The sequence below is a fragment of the Entelurus aequoreus genome, linkage group LG05 (genome assembly GCF_033978785.1).
Source record: "Entelurus aequoreus isolate RoL-2023_Sb linkage group LG05, RoL_Eaeq_v1.1, whole genome shotgun sequence".
NCBI lineage: Eukaryota > Metazoa > Chordata > Actinopteri > Syngnathiformes > Syngnathidae > Entelurus > Entelurus aequoreus.
In genome coordinates this window covers 53072433-53099267 of record NC_084735.1, presented here as the reverse complement: position 1 = coordinate 53099267, position 26835 = coordinate 53072433, and the positions used below count along the sequence as shown (strand labels likewise).

The following is a 26835-nucleotide window of genomic DNA, read 5'->3' as shown; positions in this document are numbered from 1 at the left end:
GTCATCTCAGGGCAGATCGCAACTGGACTATTTGGTTTGTCTTAGAAGACGTGAAGCCTCTCATCCAAGTAGGCTTCATCGGTCAATGCCAAAACCCCAAATATTTAAACCCTAAAAACCAGGAGGGTGTGCCTGGGCAAGGATGGTTTGACCCTATCGTAGTGAGAATAACAATTGTTTTGATGCAAACGAGCAATCCTACTGTCAAAGCCAACAACAGTTGGTGAAGTGTAATTTGTCCTCGTTAGCATTGACATATTGTGTGGCAGAACTATTGCTGTGGATCGACTACTACCAGTCCAAAATAGTTGGAATCACCCACGTTAGCATTCCATTCTGTTGTAAACAGATGGCACAAATGGCATTCTGGTTACATTCTGTGACCAGAATGTTTCTCACTCCTGTTATTTGTTGGAGGCTAAATTACAGAGTCTTTGAGGAATGGTTGAAAGGACAGAATGGCATTTGGTGCCATTTGTTTACAACTGAACAGAATGCTAACGTGGGGGATTCCGAATATTTTGGACTGGTAGTAGTCGATCCACAGCGATCGTTCTGCCACACAATATCTCAATGCTAACGAGAGGAAATGACACTTCAACAACTGTCGTTGGCTTTGACAGTAGGATTGCTTGTTTGCAATCTTTACTAAAGCTTTTACTGAAATCATTAAAAAAAAAAAAATCTTATGTGGAGACTTCAGCATTGACATCTTGAACCCTAACAAACAAAAGTCCATACATGACTTTATTGACACAATGTATAGCCTGAGTTTATATCCTTAAATCACAAGGCCAAGCAGAGTCTCAGGACATAGCGCCACACCTATAGATATTATTTCTACTAATGATTTTGATAATAAAACCACGAGTGGTGTTCTAATATCCGACATCAGTGATCATCTGCCAGTTTTCATAATTAATGACGGAAACTACAAGAAGAGGAACATTTATGACAAAAATTAATTTTGAAGAAAATGCACAGAACAAAGTATGACAGCTTTCAAGAATGATCTTAGAGATCACAGATCAATGTTGGGACAATTTATACAGTGAAAATGATCTAGATGATTCATATAGTATTTTTTTTATACCTTCGAGATGCTTTATGACAAACACTGTCCATTGAGGAAACTTAGTAAGAAGCAAAAGAAAAACAATCAACCATGGATAAAAAAAGAACTGAAAATGCTTGTAACAAGAAGAATACATTATCCAGAACATTTATAAAACAAAGATCTACAGAGGCAGAAAACAAGTACAAAATGTAACAGAACAAGCTAAGTGGCATACTACGAATACGGAAGAAGAATATTACAGTCAATTATTGGACCAGACCAAAAACAATACAGTATGAGAGCAACATGGGACATCCTATATAGCTTTATTTAAAATGGTGCTAAAAAGGACTATCCTAAATACTTCTCAGATGGAAATGTAAAAAATTACAATATGAAAGAAGTAGTTGAAACCTTTAATAAGTACTTTGTGAACATTGGACCAAAAATATTCCAGATCCCGAGTCATATATATATATATATCTATATATATATATATATAAATGATGGGTTATACTTGTATAGCGCTTTTCTACCTTCAAGGTACTCAAAGCGCTTTTGACAGTATTTCCACAATTACCCATTCACACACACATTCACACACTGATGGCGGGAGCTGCCATGCAAGGTGCTAACCAGCAGCCATCAGAGGCATAGGGTGAAGTGTCTTGCCCAAGGACACAACGGACGTGACTAGGAAGGTAGAAGGTGGGAATTGAACCCCAGTAACCAGCAACACTCCGATTGCTGGCACAGCCACTCTACCGACTTCGCCACGCCGTCCCATTATATATATATATATATATATATATATATATATATATATATATATACTCACACATATATATATATATATATATATATATATATATATATATATATATATTTATATATATATATATATATATATATTTATATATATATATATATATATATATATATATATTTATATATATATATATATATGTATATATATGTATATATATATATATATATATATATATAAATATGTATATATATATATATATAAAAATATGTATGTATATATATATATATATATATATATATATATATATATATATATATATATATATATATATATATATATATATATATATATATATATATATATATGTGTATATATATATAAAAATATGTATATATATATATATATATATATATATATATATATGTATGTGTATATATATATATATAAATATGTATATATATATATATATATGTATATATATATATATACTGTATATATATATATATGTATGTGTGTGTGTGTGTGTGTGTGTGTGTATATACGTGTATGTATAAGTATATATATATTTGTGTGTGTGTATATATTTGTATTTATGTATGTGTATTTATGTATCTATATAGACAGAAATATAAATGTATTTATTTATACATGTATGTATGTGTATATATAGCAAAGAAAAGTTTAAGTTTTAAATGTTTTTCCCTTACTGTACCCAAAATGAACCAAACTGAGTTCTTAAAACTGGACATCGACCGATACGGATTTTTTTTTCAGGGCCGATACCGATTATTAGTAGTCATGGAGGCCAATAATCGATATTTGGAGCCGGTATCCATTTGCAGTAAAAGTGATCTAACCATGAATAGTAAATGTCAGTAAACAACTGGACGAGGTTTTAAGTTGTGGTTTTTTAACATTATTTTTGATGAAACATCAGACCAGTAGCTACATTTTTAATGTGGTGCTAATTTAGCACTAAAAAACCTCAGGGGACACACCTTTATTTACGTGTGTCTAATGCTGCGTGTCAGAGGAGCATTAATATTTGCATTTGAAAATATGGGAAATCTCTTGGGAAAATTGGTTAAAATATGGGATTTTACAATAACTCACCATCTACCCAATTTTATAGCAGTATATGGATTTAATAAGGTTTTTCCGTAAATATTGCAAACATTTAAATAAAAACAATTTGGAGCTCTTTCACGTAGCTTATAGGCGAGACATTTTTCAAACTGGCTGACATCATTGCTGTTGGATGTTACAGAGAGTAACAGATTGCTGCCTATTCTTTTTTACTTGTATAACAAGTCTCCTATTTGTCAATATATTTAAACAAAGTTTGGATTTTTGGCAGATATATCAACTCGTTGTTATTCAATTGAATCATGGTATCTGAAACTTTCCACACTCCTTTAATGAGCCCACGCTCCGAGTGCTGTGGAAGGAGGCACATCTTGCAGTAGCAAAAACAAACTGAACTGGTAAGATGACGGGAAATAAGAAAGAGAACTGGAATTCCTGGCAAAAATCTAAGTTTCAAAAGCTAAGCAGAAGTGCTATATTGTGTACAAACGACCAACACTGCACAAGGAAGAGAAAGGAAGGGAGGCGGGGTGTGTTGCTGCATTAAGAAAAAAAAAAGGCAGCTTATCTCTTGCAGGGCAAACGGGCTGGTGCTTGAGCAGGGTTTGTCTATTTTCACTAATTATTTATTGTTTAATTATAAATACTGGTATAATATGTGCAAATATCCTATCTGTTGATGTAGTTCAGTTGTAGTAGAAAAAAAGATTGATACTAATAAAAAGAGGCTGATACCGATATACGTCAAAATGCCAAATATCGGTGCCGATAATTTACCCGGCCGATAATCGGTCGATCCGTACTTAAAACTGATTAAACTGATACTTGATTCATGATACAATACAGTATTGCTGTATTTTTATATTGCAACATATTGCAATATTCTGTATACAGCTTACTGGGAAAAAAATTAAATGCAAGTTAAATTTGGTGATGTCAAACTATATATTTAAAACATTTTTATCACACTAGCTAATTTTAATTACCGGTAAACACAATAAATTACATTAAATTACTTTTAATTAACTTACAAAAAAGACCCCCACATTTTGACCAAAATGTAATTTTATTGTCAGAATGTCATAAAGGAAATTTTAAAATGTTAACTTGAATGCACTTGCTAACAGTATTGTCTAAAGTCATGTCGGGGTTTATTTTGAAGCCTAATAAGCCAGCAAGCAAGCACAACAGTCGGAGTCTCCTCACTCATCTTTGCACTGACGTATGCATTGACCTGATCACTGACCGTTTAACACCCTTTCAGGTAACCATAGGTAAAAGAACAATTGTGGACAAAATTATTTATGTGATTAATCTGTATTTATGCGTGACTTCTGCGATAACTTTTGTGATTAGTTGCATGAGTGTTAACAGTCCTACTAAAAATACAAGTTGTATGAATGTACACTGAATGACTGTAATAATTCAAAACTGAGTCAAAAAACAATGTTATTATAATGATCAATTTCTAGTACCGTATTTTCCGCACTATAAGGAACACCGGATTATAAGGCGCACCTTCAATGAATGGCATATTTCAAAACTGTTCATATATAAGGCGCACCGGATTATAAGGCGCACCTATGCATCCATTAGATGGAGCTGCGCTAAAGAGAATGTCAACAAAACAGTCAGAAAGGTCAGTCAAACTTTATTAATAGATTACAAACCAGCGTTCTAACAACTCTGTTCACTCCCAAAATGAATAAACAGCTGATTTACTCGTGTTACGGTAAATCAAACGTTAGTGCAATCACAATATAGTAACACTCGAAATAGTGCAGAGCAATAACAATATATCAATAACTCAACGTTGCTCAAATGTTAATGTCACACAACACACAAAATAAACATGTAAAGCTCACTTTATGAAGTTATTCCTCATCCACGAATCCCTCGAATTCTTCTTCTTCAGTGTCCGAATTAAATAGTTGGGTGAATACGGCATCCAAATGCCCGGCTCCGTCTAGTCGAAGTCGTCATTAATGGAGTCAGTGTCGCTGCTGTTGTCTAGCAGTTCAGTGACAATTCCTGCCTTCCTGAAAGCTCGGACCACAGTTGAGACTGATATATCAGCCCAGGCATTTACGATCCACTGGCAGATAGTGGCGTATGTCGTCCGGCGCTGTCTCCCTGTCTTGGTGAACGTGTGTTCGCCTTCTGTCATCCGTGTTCTACTGCGGGACTGATCGCCTTGAGTTTAAACTGCGTCGTAAGCGTGTCTCTTAATAGGAGCCATTTTGGGGTCTTTACATAAACACAAAAATGGAAATGAAACGTCATATATCCCAGTATGCACCGTGCGCTTCTTCTTCTACGGGGGCGGCTGCTTACCATAGAAGAAGAAGAAATTAAACGTCATATATCCCAGCATGCACCGCACGCTTCTTCTTCTTCTACGGGGGTGGCTGCTTACCATAGAAGAAGAACTTCTTCTTCTACGGGGGAAAAAGAAGATGGCGGCTGTTAACCATAGTTGCGAGACCTAAACTTTATGAAAATGAAGTTTAGGTTTGTTGTGGCTCAATATTGGTCCATATATAAGGCGCACCGGATTATAAGGTGCACTGTCAGCTTTTGACAAAATTTGAGGTTTTTAGGTGCGCCTTATAGTGCGGAAAATACAGTAATTACAACTGTAAAGAAGTTGGATCGAGTTTTTTGACACTTCAATGTCAAAAAATGTCCTCTATTTATTAGATTTTACCAGGATTTTTTGTAATTTAATAAAAAACAATTGTTGGAAAAGGTATCGCTATATATTGCCGTATCAATATTTTTTCACAACTTTATACCAGACTGATGATAGCGTACCCATGTTTAATGCATGTAGTGTTATACACCTATCAGCAACACTCACTGATGTGTTTAGCTGCTCCTAATGTAGTTGTCACTTTAGCTTAAAGCAATATATTGTTTGTATTGCAGGGATACATCCGTAGCAATGTTGAGCCATTCTCCCAGCAGCAGCTACGACACGTCAGTGGAGGCTCGCATTCAAAAAGAAGAAGAAGAGATTCTAATGGCGAATCGGCGCTGTTTGGACATGGAAAGCAGGTAACATATCCTAAAATACTTGTATCTTAAAATAAATTAGTTCCTATGGTGCATAAGGCATTGACTCCAAGGATCAAGACCACACATTTGCTTTCATCACTCTACTTTAAGGCAAAAGGGTTTCCTTCGTGCAATAATAAGATTTGTAAAAAATATGTTAGTGTGTTGCCAATGCCAGCAAACATTCCATCACCCCATGGACTGGTTATGTGTGCATTAACCGCACAAATTATTCCTGTCCTTTTAAAGGGCCCCTCCAATGCTGACAACATTAGCAATTTATAGTTATGGACCTAAAAATTGTGTCCACAGGTAAAATCTCCCCTAAATAGGCAGTAGTGATTTTATGCTTTTTTTCTAATGAGTTTCAGCACATTTTGGAACACCCACTTTTAGCTCCAAAATGTGTGCGGGCCTGCATCAGCCTGCTGACGTCACCAGGCAATTTGATATTGCTTAGTATATGTTTTGGTAGCATCTGCATCCCGAATCATGATATTTTTTGTAGCAGAATTTGAAGAAATTATGGCTGCCCGATGGATTGTGGCAGGTTGTAGCAATACTACTGAAGAAGGGGTCAGCCTGCATACCTTTTGAAAATGATGGGAATATGTGGAAGGTATGGACCTCTCGAGTTAAAGTGCCCCGTGCAATATCGAACGGACCAAGTGACAGTAGTGTAATTTGCAGCAATCATTTTAATGATTTTGACTTTGAAAAAGGGTTCTGGTCAGAGAAAATTTAAAATAATCAAACCAAATGCAATCATAAAAATCTGGAGCACCCTCAATGGAAGACAGACCTGCGGAAAAACTGAGAAAAAAAGCAGAGTCGGCGCTCAAAAACGAGAGAAAAGGAAGGTAAGCTGCGAGTATTCTATTTTTTGTCCTTTTCTACTGTTTTCCTCAAGCTGCTTGAGGAAACACCGTCTGTGTTGTTTATGGAAGAGCAGTGAAGTCCGGAAATGGCGATTTTTTTATATTTCTTTTTTGCCCATATCTGAGATGGACAATCGGTAGAAAATGGACGGATGGATGTTAACCATATCATTTTTGAAGTAATCAAGGACCAGGCTGACAAAAACATGGAATTATATGATCAAAATAATTATTTTACATACCTTTATCCACACTGTCCATACGGGGAAATGGGCTACAGTTCTGTAGATGACGTCACAACAAGAGGGTCTAACATATTGAGTCTGGCAAATGAAAGGATGCATTTCAAGAACAGTTATCTACCGGTACTCATTACTCAAAAAATTGCTACAATGGGAAACAAGTACAGAGTCATTTTCAAAAGCAAAAACTACAAAAAGAGACTTGTTCATGAAATTCCGATCATCTGGATGCTATGAGTCCTTTAAGAAAGTATTCCTAATCTCAACTCATTGTGTAGATAAAATACACCTGTCACACAAACACTATTATACAAACCTCACAAACATTGTGGGCAAGGAACCTCAGAGACAAGAGTGTAGACCTACACAAGACTGGACTGGACTAGAAGAACATCAACAAGAAGCTTGACTAAAAAAAGGCCGATATTGGTGTAGAAATGTATGAGTTGAAGAAAGTCGCTCACTGCTCAGGAAGAATAAAGTACAGTCAGAGGTCTGAAATTCAACACATGTGAAACCAAATAGGAAGTCTTTGGCATCAAGTGGACTTTCACTTAATCACACTCAACTAATTAATAGTAATACAGTAGTACTTCAGTTGTTGCTAATAATCTCTTCCAAAAGGTCCAACAAAGACCAAATCATACGAAACCCAATCAATTTTTTCCAAAAGAAATAATGTAAATCCAATTAATCTGTTAGACACCCAAAAAACATTATGTAGAGAATCAGTTTTACATGCAGAAAGAAACGTGAAATACATTTAAATGACGAATGAAATGAATGAATCAACATTTAGAGGGGGGCCTATTGTGCAAAAACAACTTTTTCTACCTATTGATACCTGTTCTTGTGGATTTGGGATCTGCATAAGTCCCAAAACCTTGAAATCAAACCGTGGAGGTATTGTGGAGATATTTATAAAATAATCTTGCCTTCCTTCCTACTTCTGCCAAAGAGCTGTTTGGAATTTGCTCCTTTTGTGGCGTTCATGACATCATATATGGTAAAAATGTACCCAGAGTGCCTTGCACGCATCCGCCATTGTAATCAATGGCTGTATCCAAAAAGCTCCTTCTTTTTTGCTATTCTCTTTTTGTGAGCCGGAGTGGGCCGTGCATGGACATGTATCTTCTGCTTTTCTAATATAAAGTAGGGTATAGTTAAAATCAACGTTCCCTCTAAGCTGCGCGCCTGCGCAATTGCGCACCGCTCACGCGTCCTCAGCGCACTGCAAATTAATGCCGCGCAGGAAATCAAAAATCCCATCCGAACTTTAAACAAAATAAACACATTACAATTTATTCGGTATGATTTTGCAATGCAACTCTGTGAGTGACAGGTGACAACAAGAGTGGCCCCTATGAATAAAACAATCTTTGTCAACACAGTTCAATTATCGTCTGTCGAGACACTTTACGGACAGGAATTCCATCAATCACTTTATTGAGCAAAACTGTTTGTAACCACACCAAAAACATGAGTAAAAAAAACTTGTATCTATAAAAACTGGTATTTTTCTGCCATACAAACCGGGTTTAAACCAACGTTGTTATCCGTCGTTTCAACAGAAGCCGCTCGCTCGCTCACCTGCACCAACACACGCACTCATGGCACTTAGCCAGTGTTGCGTTTAAGGCCACAAAAAAAGTCGGACAACCCCAACGCCACACAATGTGTAAATGCCAGGTTGTAATACTGACTCCACAATCAGATGTGTGCTTATTTTACTGCCATTTATTAAGAATGTTAATCTAAGGATATTATTCATGAAATATTGTCACTAGATTTCATAAATGCTAATAAAAAGATGTATTTTACAGACAGAAAGTTACAAGAACTAAATGTAATCTCTGAAAGGGGTAACATTTATTTTAAAGGCAGGACCCGCAGTTTTTTTTGTTATTGTCATTGTAAGGGTGCAAAATCCCTTATATCAGAAAATTATTTTAATAAAACACTGAAATTGTTATGATGTCAGGTTTGGGACAGGTGTGACGCTGGTGTGGCCACAGTGTGCACGTCTGATGTTGCTCACATGTGCTCCAGTGAATGCTTAGGGAGTTTGTGCGTTTGCTCACACACATGAAAAATTAGAGGGAACATTGGTTAAGATGTATATCTGTCAGTAGAATCGCTATGGAAGCGCTAAAAAATACAACAAAGTGGGCGTGGTGAAGACACGGTTGAAGTGGAGGCAGGTAAATAGGACACGCCTACAAAACGGCGTATTCTGAAGAGACGGTCAGAAAGCAGCTTTAAAACCGTCTGTTTATCATAATCTATGCCAAATTCTGACCAAAGAACCATCAATACATATTATGTAGACCAGAAGGAAGTGTTTTAAATGTAGAAAAACCGCCCTTTAAAGCACCTGTTATTAATGGCTATATAAATACATTGTGATTGATTGATTGAAAATGTTCATGGAAACACAAATCATACAAAAAGTGGGGTGTACAAAAACCGAAGTACCACTTCCTCACAGACATGAACAGAAATCCTAAACTAAGTTTCTCCATTCTCTACTCTAACATCTAACCATCCTTTCTTTTGTCTTATTAAGGATAAAGAACCTCCATGCCCAGATAATAGAGAAGGATGCTATGATCAAGGTGCTGCACCAACGATCCAAGAAAGAACCAATCAAGTTGGATGTGCCTCCAACAATGAGGCCCTCTAAGTCTCTGATGTCCATTTCTAATACTGGATCTGGTAGCTCAGGACTGCTCTATCATAGCCTTGGACTTAGTAGCTCACCCATCACTGAAGAACGCAAAGATAGCAACTGGAAAGGCAGCTTGGGTAAGAGTGTGCACAGTCTTCACTTTTGAGGCTTCATACTTTTACAAACAGTGGGCCAATGTGTTATGGCCCCAGCAGTACAAAGAGTACAGGTTTAATTTGTTCTTTTGACACAGGGGTTCTGCTGAGTCCTGAATTTCGCACAGACTCTCACAGAACCGAGTCGATATCATCATCTCCTTCCCCGGTGTTTTCTTCCACGCAAATGGCAGCAGTCCACTCAAAGACAGGCAGCAGAGATAGCTGCACGCAGACCGACAAGAATCCCAGCCAGGACACCAGCAAGCCCGGCACCCCAGCCCTTCAGAGCATGACGCTACCAAGCAGATTGTCCAGCCCGAGCCCCAACTACATTCCTGACCGTGGACTTGGTAAGATCACATACTGAGACACGTCCTTTGATATCATTAGTCAGTCCAACCAGAATTTTGCAGGCTTTTTTTTTTTTTACATTGTTGCAGCCTAAAATGCTAAATTTGTATCAGCTTTTTCAGAAATTGCAATGTTTTGAGGCTCAGTTTTGTTCACTAACATTGAATCAACTTGTGGTTTTATTAATTTGTAAACAGTGCTTCAAGAATTCTTCGTAACCTTCACTTCAAAATGCACAACATTTCAATTTAAAAAAATACTCTATTGATGTTATACTTGTTTTATGTCACACAGACTTAAAAGTAGACACATACTCAGAGCTCATTATCAAATTACTGTACTGTTATAATTAATTTAATTAATAACAGTTATTGTCCAGCGTGTACCCTGCCTTCTGCCTAGTGCAGCTCGGATAGGCTCCAGCACCCCCGCAACCCCGAAAGGGACAAGCGGTAGCAAATGGATGGATGGATAGATAATTCATTTTAATTACAGAAAGAAACACTACCGAAGGCTTCCTTATTATCCAATCTCTGCTCTGTTATCTATAAGTTGCAGACATAGGTTTTACGCTTGAAAAGTGTTTGTCCATCTTAAACATTCCTTTATGTTCCAACACATTTACCCCCACACCTTAAAAGCATTTAAGAGCGATCTATAGCGCACATTTTTGCCGGTAAATGAGAAAAGGTGAGAGATTATCATCACACTTCAACTACTCTAAATGCTTCTTCTTTGCTCGGTCAGCATTGCAAATGAAAACATGTTCTTAACTGTCTTACCCTGAAGAAGTTCATGTTAAATAAATATATAAATATATGTAAACTAGGATGTAAATATATATATTGTACATTACCCGGAAGGATGAGCACTGTAGACAGGAACAGGTAGTAGCTCTGAACGGACGCGGGTAATTGATAATTCTGCCGTTTGAGCAATAAAGCATTGCTATATTGTTACACATTGTTGTTCCTGCTTCGTCTACACAAGAAACAAACGTAAGTTAGACAGTTGACCTGCACATTTGAGCGACCCTCCAAAAAAATTGATTGGTGAAAATGATGCTGATCCGCTGAAAGTATAGGGAAGTTGAAAGCATTAGACAAAATTGCGAGGCTGTGCATAATCTGTGGGGATTGGTTGAATTTGCATGAATCGGTGCGATTGCGCCATTACAAATTCCTGAGCGACTGAATAGTATACTGGTTTTGGTAAATTATGTGCTTATTACTTTTTAATTATCACAGTTCAGTAAATTGCAAAACATAAAACTTTTGTGTGAGCAGCTTTAATTATTATTTTTATTAATTCAAAAAAACCTACAAAAAGATGGCTGTTAATAAACAACATTCAAATAGAAAAATAGACATTTAAATATCGCACATTGCTTTCATCTTATCCACTAAATAGCAGTGTCTAAAATCTTTGCACTAAGGGCCGCAGACTGAAAAATGAAAGAATGTTGGGGGCATTTTGATTTTGATTTTACTTTCAAAACCAGCAAATTATAGAGACTTTTTTTCAAAGAAAAAAAACGCTCACATGTCAGCTTTGTGTTATTATTAAATACAGATATTGATTACAATTTAACTGATGCAACAACCATATCGGTGCCAGTGCCTAAAGGGGAACTCCACTTTTTTGTTTTTAATATTGCTTATCTTTCACTTTCCCTATGTAAGACAAGAACACATATGCATTCTAATTTGTAATACACGACAAGTACGAGGTGGCTAACAATGAAGCTAATGTAAGTCATCTATAGCACTCATAAAGCCATCTGAAAAACATCTAAAAATCTTTACTAATACTTCATTTACATGTTGTAACCTGAATATTAACCAAATATTAGAGATATTGTTATCATAAGCGTTAAGGCTAAGGAACTTATTTTAGCAGCACCATGATCACTGGACAGTAACTAGCTTATAATTCACTCGGAAAGTAGTTACAGCGCTTCACTTTTTCTACATTTTGTTATGTTATAGCCTTATTCCAAAATGGAATAAATCTATTGTTGTTGTCAAAATCACATTACAATTACAACAATGTGAAACAATTTTTTTTAGAAATGTTTGCAAATTGTTTAAAAGTAAACACTAAGAAATTAAATGTACATAAGTATTCACAGCCTTTGCCATGAAGCTCCAAAGTGAGCTCAGGTGCATCTTGTTTCAATTGATCATCCTTGAGATGTTTCTACAGCTTAATTGGAGTCCCCCTGTGGTAAATTCATTTGGTTGGACATGATTTGGAAAAGCACAAACCAAGTATGAAATCGTAGGAACTGTCTGTAGACCTCAGAGACAGGATGGTTTTAAGGCACAAATCTGGGGAAGGGTACTGAAAATATCTGCTGCCTTGAAGGTCCCAATTCCATCATCCGTAAATGGAAGAAGTTTGGAACCACTAGTACTCATTCTAGGGCTGGCTGACTCCCTGAACTGAGCGATTGGGGAAGAAGGGCCCTTGTCTGGGAGGTGACCAAGAACCCACTGGTCGCTCTGTCAGAACTACACCATCTCTGCAGCGACTCACCAATCAGTCCTGTATGGTAAAGTGGCCAGACGGAAACCATTCCTTTGTAAATGTTTGCCAAAATGCACCTAAAAGACTTTCTCCGACCATGAGAAACAAAACTCTAGTCTGATGAGGCAAAGATTGAACTGTTTGGCGTGAATGCCAGGCATCATGTTTAGAAGAAACTAGGCATCGCTCATCACCAGGCCAATACCATCCTTACAGTGAAGCATGGTGGTGGCAGCATCATGCTGTGGGCATGTTTTTCAGCGGCAGGAACTGGGTGACTAGTCCGAATAGAGGGAAAGATGAATGCAGCAATGTACAGACTTCCTGGGTGAAAACCTGCTAGTGAGGGCGCTTGAACTCAATGCTTAAAATACGCCGCCATATTCTTAAAATGACCAAAATACATAAATGTTAGGACTGGATTCATTTGGACTTTTATTTATCCCACAAAGGGGAAATTACATGGTTGCAGTGCAGATACAAAAAGACCACAAACATAAGGTAAGAACACAGGTTGTTATGAAATTAACCTGTTGCTACTTACAGCGTGAATACAGTATAAAACAGTATTGGAGGTTTTTTAGAGCGTTTTATAGGCAGATGAGAGCAAATCCCACTACTTCCATTGTTAGCTGACTTTTGATAGCGTTTATTTATGAATAACAATGCATAAAAAAAAAGAAAAACAAATGTGGTTTTCAAAAAAAGTGCAGTTTCTCTTTAAAAAATGGAAAACACGACATTGTTGTGGAAAAAAACCCAAATGCCTTCTTATTTTTATGGTGTTTTATGTTATTGAAGTTTAACATACTATTTAAATCAGGGGTCCCAAACTCAATTTACCTGGGGGCCACTGGATGCAGAAACTGGGTGAGGCTGGGCAGCAAGAAAAGATTTCTTAAAAAAATCTAACATACACTTTTTAATGAATTCACCTTCTTTGAATGGCTATCCCGCCCTAGCAACATGCTTGCCAACCCTCCTGATTTTTCCGGGAGACTCCCGAATTTCAGTGCCCCTCCCGACAATCTCCCGGGGCAACCATTCCCCCGAATTTGTCCCGATTTTCACCCGGACAATAATATTAGGGCGTGCCGTGATAGCACTGCCTTTAATGTCCTTTACAATCTGTCGTCGCGTCCGCTTTTTCACCATACAAACAGCGTGCCGGCCCAGTCACATGTTGTATGAGGCTTCTGCAGACACACGTAAGTGACTGCAAGACATACTTGATCAACAGCCATACAGGTCACACTGAGGGTGACCGTATAAACAACTTTATCACTGTTACAAATATGCGCCACACTGTGAACCCACACCAAACAAGAATGACAAACACATTTCGGGAGAACATCTGCACCGTAAGACAATATAAACACAACAGAACAAATACCCAGAACACCTTGCAGCCCTAACTCTTCCGGGCTGCAATATACACCCCTGCTACCACCAAACCCCGCCCCCCCAACCCCGCCCACCTCAACCGACGCACGGAGGTGGGGGGGGTTTGGTGGTAGCGGGGGTTAGGGATGATGTTTGATAAGAAATTATCGAGTTCAAGCCCATTATCGAATCCTCTTATTGAACCGATTCCTTATCGATTCTCTTATCAAATCCAGATAGGTTGTTGTATATGGAAAAAAAAACACAATATTTGGTTTAACAAAAGCTCACTTTTATTTTATAAGAAAAAAAACAAAAAAACAAATATTGACTGTTGTTAGCCCCACTAAAAAAATAAAATAAAATAAATAAATATTGTGTGGGATTTTTCAGAAAAACAAATATATACAGTAACACAAAAACAACTTGTCTCTGTGATCACTATAAGTGTATAAATAATAATATATTGTTAAATAAAATCAGTCCCTTGGGCACGAAACTGAAAATAATACAGCTCTCCAAAAAGTGCACTTCTGCTGCTATTGGAACATCCTTCAGGGGTCCATCAGTGTGGCCTCCTCCAGGAATGACTGCACGTCCTTCTCCTGGAGGGAAAATGAGGGACAGACAGCATAGAATTAGGGGGGAAGTTAGCTGAATGTGAAGACTAGGGTGTCTGTTATTAAGTCTTTAGCATTAGTATGTGGAATTAAATGATGGAATGGATTAAGTAATGAAGTTAAACATTGTACTGAAAAGATCCACTTTAAGAGGTTGTTCAAATTAATAGTGCTTACAAAGTACATAGAAGAATTATGAGAAATACTTTCAACCTTATTGAAAATAAGATATTCTTCATCTCAGTATATTAATGACTGAATTAATTAATTACATATTACACATCTGTTGTATATACTAATTCACAGATGTTCTTGTATTATAAAAAGGTCAGTACATGATGTATATATTTGTAAACGCTCTGAAGTGGGAAAGGGGTAGGATTAAATAAGCTTTACTTCTTCCTACTCCTTTTCGGACATGATGTAAAGTGAAAGGATATGAAACTGTGATGTGTTATGCTGTAAGTGTGTTCATGTACGAAATAAACTAAAGAAAGAAAGAAAGCACTAGTTTATTAGACAAACCTGCAAACTCTGGAGTGGTGTAGGCTACAAGATACCGTTAACATTGTTAGACACATACAAAAAGGCTAACGTTAACGTTACCCTTAGCCACTGACTATGCTTAGGTAACGTTAGTCTAGCTAACATTACTGCAGTCCTGGTTGACATAAGATGTAACGTTATTTTAGCCTAAAGGCTACGAGTGAACAGATATGGAAATTAACCGGCAACAGTTAACGTTAGTTACTCACCAGCACTATCACTGGAATTGGCGCTGCAGGTTGAAGCAGAGGAAGAGGGGTTTGCTTCGTCATCTCTGTCGCTGCTTCTCCACGACACCTTTCTCTAACCTTCAGGTTATGTACGGCCTGAACATGTTTCATCATGCTTGTTGTACTTCCCCCCCCCCTTACATCAGAGCGAAGCCTGGCAATAATTGCAGATAGCCGTTTCCTCGTCGTATTTTTTTGTAAAATGAAGCCATGCCTTCAGGCGTTTTTTCCGGTCCATTGTTGTTGCTGCTTCTGTATCTGCCCCCTAATGACTGAGCTATGTCATTTCCTGGGACGTGCCACAGGGCATTTCCTGTGGGACGGGATTCGTTCCCAGGGATTTGAATAAAGAACCAACTCTTTTTCTTTACTATAGTGGCCTTGATAACAGGAACCGGTTATCAAAAAGGGATTTGAGTCCATGGAATCGGTTCTTTTCTTATTGAATGGTTCTTTTCTTATCGAACAACCGGGAGAACCGGTTTCGAACATCATCCCTACCGGGGGTGTATATTGCAGCCCGGAAGAGTTAGGGCTGCATGGTGTTCTGGGTATTTGTTCTGTTGTGTTTATGTTGTCTTACGGTGCAGATGTTCTCCCGGAATGTGTTTGTCATTCTTGTTTGGTGTGGGTTCACAGTGTGGCGCATATTTGTAACAGTGTTAAACTTGTTTATACGGCTACCCTCAGTGTGACCTGTATGGCTGTTGACCAAGTATGTCTTGCAGTCACTTACGTGTGTGTACAGAAGCCAAATACAACATGTGACTGGGCTGGCACGCTGTTTGTACAGGTTGTAGAGGGCGCTAACGGCAGTGACATCACGGCACGCCCTTAATATTGTTGTTTGGAAGAAGACATTTGAGAGAATGGTTGCCCTGAAATTCGTGAGTCTCCCGGAAAAATCGGGAGGGTTGGCAAGTATGACGCTGTCAAGCGCCATTCATATAAAACTTGCGGGCCGCACACATTATGGCACATAAAATTTTCATATCAAGGTGCGGGCCGCAAAATAACGTCTCGCGGGCCGCAATTGGCCCGCAGGTCGCGTGTCTGAGACCCTGATTTAAATACAGTAGTACCTCAACTTACAAGCTTAATTGGATCTGTAACAGAGCTTTAAACTCAAAACACTCAACGTCGCGCATTGAAATTGATTAAAATAAATTTAATCCGTGTTTGGCCCCTCAAAAACAGCCACATTTTAAAATACAACAACTTTCACATAAGAAATATTGTATGAAAAACAATACAATATGTCGTAAAAGAAAACTACAGTAGTTTTATGAAGTAATGTAATAATATTGTACAGTATTTACTAGAGATGTCTAGTAAATACTTTAAATGCTTCAAAATGTAATATCAGAAATTATCAGTGTCGTTTTTTTTAATTATCGGTATCGTTTTGTTTTTTTGTTTTTTTATTTTTTATTGAATCAACATAAAAAACCCAAGACACACTTACAATTAGTGCACCAACCCAAAAAAACCTCCCTCCCCCATTTACACTCATTCACACTCATTCGCACAAAAGGGTTGTTTCTTTCTGTTATTAATATTCTGGTTCCTACATTATATATCAATATATATCAATACAGTCTGCAAGGGATACAGTCCGTAAGCACACATGATTGTGCGTGCTGCTGGTCCACTAATAGTACTAACCTTTAACAGTTAATTTTACTCCTTTTCATTAATTACTAGTTTCTATGTAACTGTTTTTATATTGTTTTACTTTCTTTTTTATTCAAGAAAATGTTTTTAATTTATTTATCTTATTTTATTATATTTTTTTTTTTTAAAAGGACCTTATCTTCACCATACCTGGTTGTCCAAATTAGGCATAATAATGTGTTAGTTCCACGACTGTATAACATTGATTGATTGATTGATTGTATATATCGGTATCTGTAATTAAGAGTTGGACAATATTGGAATATCGGGTATCTGCAAAAAAGCCATTATCGGACATCCCTAGTATTTACCTACCTTGGCGAGTAGAGTTCTTGGCTATATCCTTCAAACTGCTTCTCTGTCAAACACACCATCAGCAGCTTCTCCATATTTTCACAAATAATTATTTTAATGTCCTTGGTTGCTGTTAGACTTATTCTGTTTTAGTTTGGTGCTAGCAGTGCTACCCTGTAACTGCTTCACAGAGTTAGCTAGCAATACACTCGGGCATGTTTTTGATGATGTCTTTCTTTAATTCAATAAATATCATCCACTGTTTCTTCCCACTAACATTTTTCATTCCCATGCTTGGAAAAACAAAGCTTTGTCTATCTCTAGCTATGAGCTAGTGCTAATGGGTAAAACCAGATGTTTTGGGCGGATCACATGGGGATCACACTGTGATATTTGCTACGCCAACTAATGGCGGGGATTCTTGTACATCAATTTTTGTCTTGCAACCTAAAACATAACAATTAGTCGAGAGACTGCGCTTATCTCAAAACACTCTAAAGTTGAGGCCGTACTTTGGACACCCCTGCTAAAAAGTATAATACAAACCCCGTTTCCATATGAGTTGGGAAATTGTGTTAGATGTAAACATAAACGGAATACAATGATTTGCAAATCATTTTCAACCCATATTCAGTTGAATATGCTACAAAGACAACATATTTAATGTTCAAACTGATAAACTTTTTTTTTTTTGCAAATAATCATTAACTTTAGAATTTGTTGCCAGCAACACGTGACAAAGAAGTTGGGAAAGGTGGCAATAAATACTGATAAAGTTGAGGAATGCTCATCAAACACTTATTTGGAACATCCCACAGGTGAACAGGCAAATTGGGAACAGGTGGGTGCCATGATTGGGTATAAAAGTAGATTCCATGAAATGCTCAGTCATTCACAAACAAGGATGGGGCGAGGGGCACCACTTTGTCAACAAATGCGTGAGCAAATTGTTGAACAGTTTAAGAAAAACCTTTCTCAACCAGCTATTGCAAGGAATTTAGGGATTTCACCATCTACGGTCCGTAATATCATCAAAGGGTTCAGAGAATCTGGAGAAATCACTGCATGTAAGCAGCTAAGCCCGTGACATTCGATCCCTTAGGCTGTACTGCATCAACAAGTGACATCAGTGTGTAAAGGATATCACCACATGGGCTCAGGAACACTTCAGAAACCCACTGTCAGTAACTACAGTTGGTCGCTACATCTGTAAGTGCAAGTTAAAACTCTCCTATGCAAGGCGAAAACCGTTTATCAACAACACCCAGAAACACCGTCGGCTTCGCTGGGCCTGAGCTCATCTAAGATGGACTGATACAAAGTGGAAAAGTGTTCTGTGGTCTGACGAGTCCACATTTCAAATTGTTTTTGGAAACTGTGGACGTCGTGTCCTCCGGACCAAAGAGGAAAAGAACCATCCGGATTGTTATAGGCGCAAAGTTGAAAAGCCAGCATCTGTGATGGTATGGGGGTGTATTAGTGCCCAAGACATGGGTAACTTACACATCTGTGAAGGCGCCATTAATGCTGAAAGGTACATACAGGTTTTGGAGCAACATATGTTGCCATCCAAGCAACGTTACCATGGACGCCCCTGCTTATTTCAGCAAGACAATGCCAAGCCACGTGTTACATCAATGTGGCTTCATAGTAAAAGAGTGCAGGTACTAGACTGGCCTGCCTGTAGTCCAGACCTGTCTCCCGTTGAAAATGTGTGCCGCATTATGAAGCCTAAAATACCACAACGGAGACCCCCGGACTGTTGATCAACTTAAGCTGTACATCAAGCAAGAATGGGAAAGAATTCCACCTGAGAAGCTTAAAAATGTGTCTCCTCAGTTCCCAAACCTTTACTGAGTGTTGTTAAAAGGAAAGGCCATGTAACACAGTGGTGAACATGCCCTTTCCCAACTACTTTGGCATGTGTTAAGTTAATTATTATTTGCAAAAAAAAAAAAAAGTTTATGAGTTTGAACATCAAATATCTTGTCTTTGTAGTGCATTCAATTGAATATGGGTTGAAAAGGATTTGCAAATCATTGTATTCCGTTTATATTTACATCTAACACAATTTCCCAACTCATATGGAAACGGGGTTTGTAGTTTGCGGGCAAAGGCATGGCATAAAAATCAATACGTAAGTGTTTTGTATGGTAGCACAGCGTATCAATAAGTAGTTGATGATATATTCCTTCTACAGACATTGCAACTTTAACAAGGGGCGTGGATACAGCTCTTGCTTTTTTGTTCATACTGTACATGCACACCCAGTGATGGGCAGTAACAAGCTACATGTAGCTAAGCTACGTAGATTAACTACATTTTAGTAGCTTGGCGGTATCTTAGCTACTTTTTTAACGAGTAGCTTTTCCGATAGCTTAGCTACTTTTACACCCACGTAGCTAGGTAGCTTACATCAAAGCTACAAAGAAAGAAAATAGACAGCAACCCAGCCCCTCAAAAATATGGAGAAAAAACAATGACCTGGATAAATGAGAAAATCAATACATACGGAGACAATCCGTGATTGGTTGGTGTATGTATGATGAGTCACAATTGGCTAAGGATAGAGCGAAACATTGCAGACTGGCCAATCAGAGGCAAGATAAGGGCCATCGAAACCAGGAAGCTAAATCATAACAAACATTCACTCATGTCACATGACGACGAGGGAGTCGGAGACAGAGGGAGGCTTAAAGCTCACCACTCAAAAGAGAAGAAAAAAATGTAATTGAAAATGGCAGAGGAATTCTTTCCCGCAGATTACATTTTTCCTTTAGTAATGAAGATGAGGTCCAGGAAAGCCAAAATAGTGCATATCCTCAGCCATATTCAGACAAATGTATGTGTTTGGAGAAATCAATGCCCCAAACATTAGTTTTTAGTTGTTTACTCTGTAAATCAAAATCATAACTGCTCTGTTCCTCTAAGACGTCCAACACAAATTTAGGAACACACATTAAGGTGAGTTGAGTTCATGAAAAGTTTTACTGCACATAACCATTACTAACTGTTCCCAACTAACACACAAGTCATTGGTAGTTGTAGGGTGTCCCCTGCTAAATGACATATTGTTAATATTAAGGGACCCTTATTGGTCCATTTGTACACTCAATTACATTAACATTGACATTATACATGTGGGCCCGTAAATAAAAATAAAAATGTTAAATGTAGCTTTAATGTAGCAAACTAATTTTGCCGCGTAGCTTGTAGTGTTGCTTGCTACAATTCTCTGGGGATAGCTTCCCCTGTAACTTTGCTACATTTAATCAAGAATAACTTGTAGCTTATCTTACTACATTTTCCAAGTAGCTTGCCCATCACTGTGCACACCTTATAATATCAACAGTATATTCCATGGATGCTTCATATTTGTAGATATTATTAATACTGGTTTTGTGTCATTCTCAGACGGTCCAGTATTTCACTGCAGCACTCTGGAGCGAAGGGTCCCTGCCCCGTCCCACTCACAGCAACACCTCCCTGCCACGCCCCCCCAACAGGAAGTGGACAAAGAAATGATGGAAATTCTCATCTAAACCAATGAATTTTATCCAAATGAATGAATATGTGGCAGCTTGATATGAACACAATATATACGGTAAAGTTCATGCATATGCTGTCAGTTTGCACACGTTCCCTTCATTCTTCAGTTTGTTATTGTTGATAAGAGAATGCGTTTAAACGCAGCGTTGTGTCAATCAAAAACATAAAAAAACAACAACTAAGAAAACATTTGAACTTAAATGTCCTCTTATTAGCAAGCACTGAGCTACAATCTTCTTTTCTCGCAAAGATTGAATGACTGCAATCAAACAAGCTCTTCTTTAATAAGCGTCTTAAATCATTATCTGGTTAAACCATGAATAATAATTTATGTTTACATTTACGTGATGTTATATAGTATTTACATATTCAGTGTTACAACCCAGTGTAACAGTGTTACAACAGTGTTATAAATGTAACAAAAGTTGAGAATACAATTGCTCCTTTTTGAAAGGATTAATTTTGAATTTCCATCCATAGTATATTTTGTGGGTGGTAGAAAATGCTTTCTTTGCTCTTTTAACACACAACCAATGTACGCATCACGCATGCTGTGAACACATCGACCCACCGCAAGGTAATGTTTTTTCCTTGTGTTATTGTACATCACATATACGGAGTAACACCAAAATGTATAAAACATTTGTTTTAATGTTGGCCCAACATAATATACAGTATGTAACAATCAATACAACATCAACTCTACATAGACAAGAACGCTTGATCATGTTTATGCTGTTTTAACAGAAAATGTTCCAAAAAAATGTTTTATTTAATGAACTTTGATCCCTTGTCACCAACCAGAAGAAATTTTGACCCCCACAAACTGTTTGTGTCCATGAAGCAAACAAAGTAGTCATGTTCCTTTAAGAAAGTACTCCAAAAACATGCCTATGAAGTCAATTAGAGCTATAACTCTTATAAATGGTAATCCTTTGCTAAAACTATACTTTAATGTTGCACTTGACCATCCTACATGTTAAACTGCATGAAAGTACATGTAACAACTACTGTATACAGGGCATAGAATACTTGTATAATGAATATGTACAGAGACTTAATATTTTGTATGCATTCATATTCAGTCTATGAAGAAATGTTGAAGTAAACGATCAATCTTGCAACAACTTTGTCTTCTTTGGCTACATTTTAATTTGTTAAAGTCTGCGATTTCTACACTGTTCTGAAGACTAACATATTGAAAAAAAAAAAATTCAGTCGAAGAGCATATTGTGTTGCAAATTTTCCCCGTAAGAAATAATGCAAATCCAATTAATCCATTCCAGACACCTATGAATATACACAACAAAACACATTTTAGAATAAATATAGCTTTACATGCCGAAAACAATGCAAATGACAGATGAAATTAAAAAATGTTTTTAACATCAAAGACGGTGACGCAACTTTCGTACTTTTGCTACAAACGCTTTCTTGAATTCAATACTGTTTCTCACCTTCTAACTGATGCCACTCAAAACTTTTTTTGGTGGCTTATTTTGTAGTTGCACTGGGGGAAAAAAGCAGAGACCGTGGCACTCAATTCCGTTGAATGATGCGCAGGCAATTGGATTAGTTTGTTATGAACAATATTTGACTGTATGATAACAGTAATGGTAAATGAAAACCAGGTCAAAATTTTGGTGGAAATTTTTGTCAAAAACTGAATGTTACGAAAACATTTTTTTGTAGAAAAAGCAAACACCAAAGCCTTGTAATTTGTATGGAATTTTGTGATGTTCAGGTTGAACAGAATAGTAAAAAAATATTGTTAATCCTAATTATATAAATAAAATATTAATATACATTTACAATATACATATAATAAGGCCGTACGGTGGTGGTTCACAGCGAGAAGGTCCTGGCGTGTGTGGAGTTTGCATTTTCTCCCCACTTCCTCCCACCTCCAAAGACATGCACCTGGGGATAGGCTGATTAGCAACACCAAAATGGTCCCTAATGTGTGAATGTTGTCTCTCTATCTGTGTTGGCCCTGCGATGCGGTTGTCCAGGGTGTACCCCGCCTTCCGCCTAGTGCAGCTGGGATAGGCTCCAGCCCCCTTGCGATACTGAAAGGGAAAAGCGGTAGAAAATGGATAGACTGATAAATATAATACTTATATACATAAAACGATAACCTATTAATACATTCACAAATAAGAAATAAATGTACAACACATTGTCATAATTATTGCAGCAAAACAAAACATAGAAAACGTGCAAAAAACGACTTACTTCAGTTGTAATATTCGATGCTTATAATTCAGGGTGTTCCTGAATGCGAGCTTACATGCCTGTCATTGGTGCATGGTAAAGAAGTTCCTTTGTTGTTATTGTGGCTACTGGCTAGCCTAGTGCTGCGATGCTACAGTGTGATGACGGATGCTGTTTCGAAAATAATAAAAAATAAGGGGTCCCCAAACTTTTTGACTCGGGGGGCCGCAATTGAGTTGGGTTAAAAAAATTTGGCCCGGGGCCGGTATGTACCGTATTTTTCGGACTATAAGTCACAGTTTTTTTCATAGTTTGGCCGGGGGTGCGACTTATACTCAGGAGCGACTTATGTGTGAAATTATTAACACATTACCGTAAAATATCAAATAATATTATTTAGGTCATTCACGTAAGAGACTAGACGTATAAGATTTCATGGGATTCAGCGATTAGGAGTGACAGATTGTTTGGTAAACGTATAGCATGTTCTATATGTTATAGTTATTTGAATGACTCTTACCATAATATGTTACGGTAACATACCAGGCACGTTCTCAATTGGTTATTTATGCGTCATATAACGTACACTTATTCAGCCTGTTGTTCACTATTCTTTATTTATTTTAAATTGCCTTTCAAATGCCTATTCTTGGTGTTGGGTTTTATCAAATAAATTTCCCCAAAAAATGCGACTTATACTCCAGTGCGACTTATATATGTTTTTTTCCTTCTTTATTGTGCATTTTCGGCAGGTGCGACTTATACTCCGGTGCGACTTATACTCCGAAAAATACGGTGTGTGTGTATATATATATATATATATATATATATATATATATATATATATATATATATATATATATATATATATATATATATATATATATATATATATATATATATATATATATTCCGAGCACGATGATGTCACGTTATCGATGGAAAAATGCATTTTTAGACAATATGATTTGCCTGATCGGATAGAAGACACCAAGAGTAACAAGCAGTAGAAAATGGATTTGAAAGGGCAGATTTAAAATAATAATAATAGCCAGATCCGGGGGCCGCATTGGGTTAAAAAAAATTGGGCCGGGGCCGGGCTGTATATATACAGGTATATATATATATGGATATGTGTGTATATGTATATATATATATATGTATATATATATATATATATATGTGTGTGTGTATATGTGTATATTTTTGTGTATATGTATATATATATATATATGTATGTATATATATGTATATGTATATATATATTTATATATATATATACATATGTATATATGTATATATATACACGTATAATATATACATATGTATATATATATATGTATACATATGTCTATATGTATATATATATATATATGTATATATATATATATGTATATATATGTGTGTATATATATATATATATATATGTATGTGTGTATATATATGTGTATATATATATGTATATATATATATATATATATATATATATATATATATATATATATATATATATAATGTATGTATGTATGTATATATAGTCCGAGCGCGATGATGTCACGATATTGATGGGAAAATGCATTTTTTGACAATATAATTTGCCTGAGCAGTAAATAGACACTGCGAGTAACAAGCAGTAGAACATGGATTAGAAAGGACAGATTTTAAAAATAAATAAATAAATAAATAAAAATGTAAATTATAATTATATTTTTTTAACTTGGGACTTCCCGCGGGCCGTAGTTTGGGGACCCCTGTATTAGACCATTGTTTTGTCAGTTATACAGTGCCTCAAAAATAAGTGCACCGCTTATATTTTTGCAAATATTTTGTGATATATTTACATGGGTCAACACTGAAGAAATTGAATTTGAATACAATGTAAAGTAGTCAGTATACAGCTTGTTTAACTGTACTCATTTTTCTGTCCCCGTCAACATACCTCAACACAAAGTCATGTCTAAACCTCTGGCAACAAAAATGAGTACACCCCTGGGTTAAAATGTCCAAATTGGGCCCAATTATCATGTTGCTACGATAGTCATAAATCATAAGTCATGAAATCAAATTAAAACAGAAATGTTTACGGCTTTGCGCTAGTCAAAGATCCTGTATATGTCAGAAGCGCTTTGCATTTTTAAAGGACGTGCTGCAAAAATACTGGTCATGATCCTTTATAGACAAGTGTGCTGTGGGAGTTTTAGGAATACCAATTCAATACTGATTCTATATCAAGTAACTACAGGGCTGTTATTGCCAAAATTGATACTTACTACTTAAAATGTTTCAAAATAATTGAAGGATTTTGTGGCTTTAGGTGGATTGATCATGATTATACTTTAGAATTAAAAATAGGGAATATATTTTAGACCATTTTATTGTATTTTTATATATATATATATATATATATATATATATATATATATATATATATATACATATATATATATATATATATATATATATATATATATATATATATTTAATTCTGAAATGATAAAATGTGTATTTAACTATGTTCTTACTTAAACCCTCTGCTGTATTTTGGCCATCATTTTTGCTGTGTAACTCCATTATACGTGTGTTTAAAAAAAATGTTTTTTTTCCATGTGAAATTTAGAAAATAATTTCGATGGTCAATCCTTTCAAAGAGGTTCGATACACTGGCAGTTATTCAACAATACCCCAAAGCCAAACATGATATAAAAATCCTTTATTTTTCAAAGGGCATAACATTTTTTTTCCCCCTCAAATTAACATCAGCCCTAAACAAAAACACCAAACATGTAATGTTTATAATTGTTTTTAACCCTTCAAAGGCCTTTTGGTCAAATGATGTCACATGTTCAAATTAGTATGCCGTGACATTAACTGATCAAAATGAAAATAAAAACAAACAGTAAATGTTTCATATATTTGTTTAGGACTGAAAATGTAGGTTTTTCTGCAATAAAGTAATTAAAAAGAATACACATTTTTTTTATGCCATTCAAAAACTGATAAGATTTTTGTGCCCTTATTGTTTTTGAAGACACATACATAAGAATAAAATCTGGTTGGATTGGGTTATCAACATACATATCTGTGAACAATTTTTAAATACAGTACTTAAGAAAAATGTAACTACATCAAAAAATGTATTTTATATACATTCCGTATAAAAAGCAAAAACTACAATTGGCTCTCATTCAAATGCTTGAAAGCCCCTCACGGCTGTGTCCAACGACTTTTACTCCCTGACTTTGAAAGCAATATCAACAATGTAACAGTATTAACACAACAAAAGCGCACATATTTGTGGTCAAACACTTCAAAGCCAACCAGAAAATATCGATCCCATCACGCTCGCTATCGAAGCAGTAATGATATCACCCTTCGTATCGTTCCTGTTGATGTCGGTATTGACCTGGTAGCTTGAAGGTGAAGTATCTTTAAACGTGACTTCACTCCTCTCGGCAGGTTCAAAATGTCACCCAGTAGACTTTTAACCAGCCGTGTACAAACATGCAAGCGCCTGGTAAGTATTGGAGTGT

General features: G+C 36.5%; 2 protein-coding genes across 2 annotated transcripts in view; both read left to right on the top strand.

The window, feature by feature from the left end:
* Positions 1 to 22212, top strand: part of amot (angiomotin) — a 79810-nt gene extending 57598 nt beyond the window's left edge. The window contains exons 9-12 of the mRNA XM_062048367.1: positions 5841 to 5969; positions 9656 to 9894; positions 10011 to 10265; positions 20957 to 22212. Coding sequence (XP_061904351.1) covers positions 5841 to 5969; positions 9656 to 9894; positions 10011 to 10265; positions 20957 to 21084 — 751 coding nt within the window. The 3' untranslated portion in view covers positions 21085 to 22212. The remainder of the gene's footprint in view (positions 1 to 5840; positions 5970 to 9655; positions 9895 to 10010; positions 10266 to 20956) is intronic.
* Positions 22213 to 26550: 4338 nt separating this feature from the next.
* The window catches only part of acat1 (acetyl-CoA acetyltransferase 1), a 52229-nt gene continuing 51944 nt past the window's right edge, over positions 26551 to 26835 (top strand). Inside the window, exon 1 of the mRNA XM_062048368.1 lies at positions 26551 to 26819. Coding sequence (XP_061904352.1) covers positions 26769 to 26819 — 51 coding nt within the window. The 5' untranslated portion in view covers positions 26551 to 26768. The remainder of the gene's footprint in view (positions 26820 to 26835) is intronic.